The 6,240-nt window shown below is 39.0% G+C and overlaps 1 protein-coding gene across 1 annotated transcript in view; it reads right to left on the bottom strand.

Annotated features, from left to right (window-relative positions):
• Positions 1–4,910, bottom strand: part of LOC107671266 (uncharacterized) — a 27,554-nt gene extending 22,644 nt beyond the window's left edge. The window contains exons 1-5 of the mRNA XM_016464163.1: positions 4,801–4,910; positions 4,539–4,659; positions 2,313–4,388; positions 824–992; positions 564–726 (exon numbers count right to left, since the gene is read on the bottom strand). Of these exons, the coding sequence (XP_016319649.1) occupies positions 564–726; positions 824–992; positions 2,313–4,368 (2,388 nt within the window). The 5' untranslated portion in view covers positions 4,369–4,388; positions 4,539–4,659; positions 4,801–4,910. The remainder of the gene's footprint in view (positions 1–563; positions 727–823; positions 993–2,312; positions 4,389–4,538; positions 4,660–4,800) is intronic.
• Positions 4,911–6,240: the final 1,330 nt, after the last annotated feature.

The raw sequence follows: 6,240 nt of genomic DNA, 5'->3' as shown, positions 1-6,240 counted from the left end.
AGCATTTGACTGGTATTTTGGAGTAAAAAGGTTATAATGTTCTCTTTTGTTGGACAACAGGTTTAGAAATGTGAATACAAGGGAGGTTTAGCTTTAGGCATTTTAATTTAAGCATGTTTAGCTAAAGTGAACTGCATTCACGCACTCTTCGGATGCTCTCATTTCCCGAGTTGTGCTTTTAAGTCGGAATGTGAAAACAACATGGACCCTCTCGTTACTACAAAGATGTGTTGGATTTGTATTATTAGAGCTTTCCGACTTGAGTTCACGTGTATTTTCTCAGTCGGGAAATTATTTTTTACTTGCGGTGCCAGTGTTTGCCAGTTACGTCCGTTTCGGAGAACCAGAGGACAAATATTTCAATCGATCGCTCAGGCATGGCACCGAAATAAGGCACCGAAATCTGCGTTCGGATTCGGTTCTAGTACATACCGGTTACATAGGTTTCGGTACCCAACCCTAATGAACAGAAGGATGAATTTCAAACTTTGGAATGGTAGTGTAAAAAAAATTGCATATCTCTCAAATATTAAAAAAAATAAATAAATAAAAACACATCTAACCTTCGATGTCTTATCTCCTTTGAAATATTCCAGAGCTTCATAGAGGTGACTGTAAGGTCTAGAACGCTTGCCCTTTCCAACATAGAAAACAGCGCTGATGATCGTCTGAAAACATTCTTTAGGATTCATGGACTGACTTCGATATGGTAGATTCTTCGTCACCCTAAAAAGCAGCAGTAGGGAAATAAATGTTAGTAAACAATAAAAAGAAACAGTCATTGTCCAAATAAAGGCAACACAATGTGAGAGAAACCATGTACCGTGGGTCAAGCAGCAGGTAGTTAAAGCTGGATTTAATGAAACCCTCACGCCATCTCTTATTCTGATCTGGCTTATCAAACTGCTCACACAGAGCGAGCTCATCTGCTTGACAATTAGGAAGTACGAATCTGTGAAGCACATTTTCGAGTTCTGGGCTGTAACCTGCAACTGAGAAAGAAATAATTGATCTTTAAACAGAAAGAAGCATGACATTTATATGCTATCACTGATCTTCTACTCTTTTATCACAAAGGAACTCAACTTGGGAGGCCAAAATCACCTTTCAATTAGCGGTCATCTTCAAATACGATACACAATATTAGGCTAGTTTGATATTAATTTTCATGATAAATAGTTCATGTTCATTTTGTAAGTTAGAATGGCAACTTGCCATTGTATGAGACACAAAATTAAAAAATTATTTATTTATGTGACTTTTGAGGGCCAACTACACATTTGTAACTAGGCATGTTTGGGGCCTCCACATAAAAGCTAATGGACCACGTGGCCACCTGTTGAGTACCTTAGCTTTATGTAATTCATTAATGCTTTATATTTTGGCAGGGGCAGTTCTAGGGTGAGTGGATATCCGGGGCTTAGCCCAGAGACATTAATGTATGTATCAGAATACACGGGATACACTTCAAATAAAATAGGCAATGTTGAAAGTTAAAATGGCAAAGTGGCTTAATTTTTGTTTAAAGAGACAATTATAATGAATTATAATTTGCACTTAAAAAATTGCATAAATAATATTATGAGATTAATGTTTTAAATATAAAATTTAGAACACAAAAAAATTAAATGATAGAAAAAATAGAATGATACTTTTAAAACATAAGACTAAAATTATCAGTAGGTGGCAGCAAGCCACTGTCTTAATGACTGAGTTGAGTCATTTATTCAATCGATTACTTCAAAACGGCTGATTCATTCCGAAACTGTTTTTTTTATGAATGGGTCAGTGAATCACTGATTCAACGCGTTCAAAAAAGGCAAATTCATTCAGTAACGAAACTGCTGTGTGCAGAGACGCACAACATGGTTTTGTTTAGAACCATTTCTGCGAAATAAAGCAAAAAGGCAATATTTTCTCTACAAATGAAATCACTTAATATTAACTTCGTTTATTGAATTTTGTTGCCCTGTGCTAACCAATCTGTTTATATAATCAGTCTAAATGTGTGTGTGTGTCCTAGAAAGTCTGCGCATATAATACCATGATTAAAAATCCATACTTGTTGCTATACAGTAACAATCTAATTCTAAAAGTTGGTGAGATCAGTATTATGAATTTATAGGCTACAGTAAGTTTATAGATACCTGAAGCAGCTGCATTTTGCTGTTTAAGTGTTCGTTTAATATAAATGATTTTAATGCACATGAAAACTCAATCTTGATGTGCACAAGACATGGCAATAAAAACATTCGGGGTTTCAGCCCACTTAGCCCACCCCTAGCGCCGCCCCTGTATTTTGGTACACATACCACTGGGGCTCACAGCGACTGATTTCTGGCCTTGTGGCACATTCTGAAGGGATCTCTTCAACTTCTGTACGTACAGTGGGCGGGTTTGACTGTTTATGGGTCCTGGATCTTCTCCCATTTCAATTAACTTGCTTCTGAGTTCCCTGTCAGTTAGGCCACTTACTCCAACATCACTCTCCTGTTTGGGATGATAGCTGTCTGTGCTACGGTCTGGACTCGTAGACCCAAGCTGAAGGGAGCGCCAATCATACAGCAGTGTGTCCTCAGAGTAATTGGTGCTTATGCTAGAGCTGAAGGAGGTATTGGCCGATGGGGGAACATGGGTCTCAATGAGCTTATGGCCCTCTTCAGTGTCAGTATAAAGGTATTCCACTGGTTCATCCGTATCAGTAGTTAAGGGCTGTCCAGCAGGTGTGCAAGAAAGGTTTGCCAGTGCCTGTCGCGAGCGGCCCGACAGTCGGCTCATGCTATACCGAGGAGTACATCCAGAGCGCCCTGGATTAGCACCTGGATTCTTCTGTGCTTTTGGGGATTCATACATCAAGCTGGAGGCAGATTCTGAGTTGTCTATCTGAAATGGCAAAGACCCTTGAGAGGCAAGTCCACACGTAACACTGGACTCTTTGTCTCCTACAGCAGTAGGGATTATCTGTGGCATCCCTTTTGCAGTTTTCTTCACTTCTTGCATATCAGTCAAATGTTCAGGAGTGGTTTCCTTATTACCAGCCTCACTGACACTCGTTTCCAACTGTGATTCAACAATACTTTCAGAAATTAACAACACCGTGTCAGCCATGCTGTCCGATAAGATTAGTGTGTCAGCTTGGCTTTGACCATCTGAGCTTACAGATAACTTGAGAGAGCTCAACTGTGAGTCAACATCCTCCATTTTGTCTTTATTAAAACTGTGCTTTGACCTACCATAAGGCGACTTAACCGTGTTGCGGCGCAATCGGATAGCGGTGGGCAGTGTCTGTTCAAAGAGGCAAGAGCTGGCTTGAAAGGAAGCCAATTTTTGGCTCATTTTCTCCGAATGATGACTCAATCTGGACCTTGTTCTCCCAGTGACAAACGGACTTGGAATACAATGAGTTTCAGTACTGGTCAGTACCTTACCAGCATCTCTGCCAGTTGCGGATAAATTCGATTGTTCAATATGTCTCCTGACTCCTTCTTTCAGCTGTCTGTTTCCATCACCAACAGAAGTAAGACTTTGATTTCTAACACTGAAGCCACACTGCTCTACATTCAAATCTGATTTGTGGACACAGGGTTTGGCCAAAGGTGGACTTGCACTGTTTTCAGCGCTGGGCACTGAACCGCCAGTTGGACTCAGGCACGGCTCACTGCCACAGCTGTTGTACTCACTGGACCCACTACTGATGTGGGGCTGAATGATGCTCTTAAATTCATCATCATCATCATCATCAAGTTGTACAGGCCCCGCAACAGTCTTATCAAATTCATCTTCCATTGTGTCGACTTCTTTGGAAAAAATGAATACATCGTCAGGACATGTGACATCGATTCCCTGATTCTGTAACACAGTTGCCATACGCTTAGTATCTAAGAAATCCGCGTATTGAGAAAGATCCGATGTAAGATCACTAGACTGATTGAGAAAGAACTGCTGATGATCATCTGGGCTGATAGCAGGTAAATAATCAGTACTTCCTTTGAAGGTGACACTCTTCTGGTTTTCCCGTTGAGACAAAACAGGGATATTGTGAGTCTGCAAAACATCATAGTCACTATCTGCGGCTTGATGCTGATATGTCGACACTACCCCTGGACTGTTCTTATTGTCCACAGCAGAGAGACAAGTACTAGAGAGTATCTGTAATTCTTTACACATTTCATCTTTATTCCAAACATGAGAATCATGTGACTCGAGATCTGACATATCTGAGAGCCAGAAGGCCTGACTCTCTCTGTTCAAAGGTTTTCCACTGACTCTACAAGTGCTGGGAGAAGAGGACAGGCGTGTGCTGCTCAATGGTTCTGCTCCAGGGGGAATAAGCATTGAAGTTTCTGGACTGAACGAACGGTCACTCATGGACTGTCCAGAGAGGATTGCTAGAAAAAAGGAAGACAGAACATTGTGGTAGTATAATTAGTTCTCCTTCCACAAATGATAGATAAAACAATGTATTGTAATTTACTTTGACGGCACACTGAGCATGAGGCCTGATAATTAACCTGAATAATAACAACTAAAATTCTTACAATACTGGAATTTGGGTGCGTCTTGCTCCTCTTTGGATGTATGGGATTCATACTCTTGAAGAAGACTAGCACATCTACTGTTCTCCTCCTGCTCCGCCAGATCAGATGGCTTATTCCCATCCTAGAAATAAAGCAGTTAACACTTAATTTTTCCCAAGGGTTCCCAACTTGATATAAAGCACAGAGTTAAACATAGATCATTACAGTAGGCCTACATCTATACAGGTCAATACTGGAGATGGTAATCCACTGAATGTTTTACTTGATCTGTGAGGTTTGGGTTTCCACCGTTCCTTAAGAGTAATCTGAGATTCTGAAAACAGCCCCAAGACGCAGCAATATGTAAAGGAGTCAGATCTTCAGTAGTCCTAAAACCAAACAAACAAACAAACAATAAAACTTCATGGAAAACAAATTTAGAGTCACAGCCACATATCAATTCAAATTTAATTTAATTGTAATTTAGCATAATGTTGTCGGTTAAAGGTCAACAATGGCTTAACGACTGTCAGTTGTCGGTTAGGCTATAGGAGAAATAAAATAATACATTTTTAAAAAGTTTTTAAAATAATAAAAAGTTAATCAGAAAAATAATACTAATACAACTGCTCCTGTTCATGATTATTGCTTGATGATCAAGTATCTAAATAGTCTACAACAAAGTACAAAAAAAAAAATAACCGAAATGAACATTTCCTCTAAATGTTAATCAGAAAAATAATGATAGGGTAATACAACTGCACCTATTTATGAATAATGCTTGATGATCAAGTATCAAAATAGTCTATAACAAAGTCCCCAAAAAAAAACCTCAACAGCTCATGCCACTTGTTAAAAACATTTTTATGCAGGCCTATACAATTTAATAATAGTATAGATAATAAAGTTTCGTTCAAATGGATGAAGAACAGGCTAGGCTACTAGCCTGTATAATTTACGCAATAGGTGAAATTATGTATGGAAACAGCTCAAGGGCAATTTTTTTTGCGATACACCAAAACTTATGCGACAATTCGTTTTTTTTAGGAATGACATCATCACGCACACCATTTTTTCGGTAAAAGGCCAGTCGGATGGAGACAGGCTGTAGAAAGCAAATTTCGCTGTTTTTTTTTTTTTTAACGCATATTCTCTTTGTCGATAACAAAACAGCGCAAAAACTGGATGGATACGTGGCTAATGTAATGGAAACATGGCTAGATGCTGCATTCTCATTTATTTCACCAGTTTGAACTTTTTATTGAGAGTAGGGCTGGGCGATATGACGATATCATATATCGACGATGTCTCGTAAGTATCGATGTCGATGTCAATGTCAATAGTCAGGTAACAGACAATTATCGACATTATCGGAAAAAAAAAAGACAAATGATAAACCTAGTAATTTGGAAAAAATATTTTACATAGCTCCATAGTCACCATACAGGTCTTTTTGCATGCAAGAATGAAATAATTCAAAGAGAAAGGAAAAATTGAAATCGCATCATATGACCCCTTTAAGGTCAGGAATCAAATTACTTGTTATAAAATTACATTTCAATTCTGCTTCTCGATTTCTGTATGCGCATTTATTGTGATTTCAAAAGATTCAACTGCAAGAAGACGAAATAGTACTCGCTTCTGCACTCGCGTGCGGTTTTCTGTGCTCCACACACACACACACACACACACACACACACACACACACACACACACACACACA

Source organism: Sinocyclocheilus anshuiensis, unplaced genomic scaffold, assembly GCF_001515605.1.
Source record: "Sinocyclocheilus anshuiensis isolate Anshui unplaced genomic scaffold, SAMN03320099.WGS_v1.1 scaffold3409, whole genome shotgun sequence".
NCBI lineage: Eukaryota > Metazoa > Chordata > Actinopteri > Cypriniformes > Cyprinidae > Sinocyclocheilus > Sinocyclocheilus anshuiensis.
The sequence above is the reverse complement of the archived record's forward strand: the minus strand, read 5'-3'. Positions and strand labels throughout refer to the sequence as shown.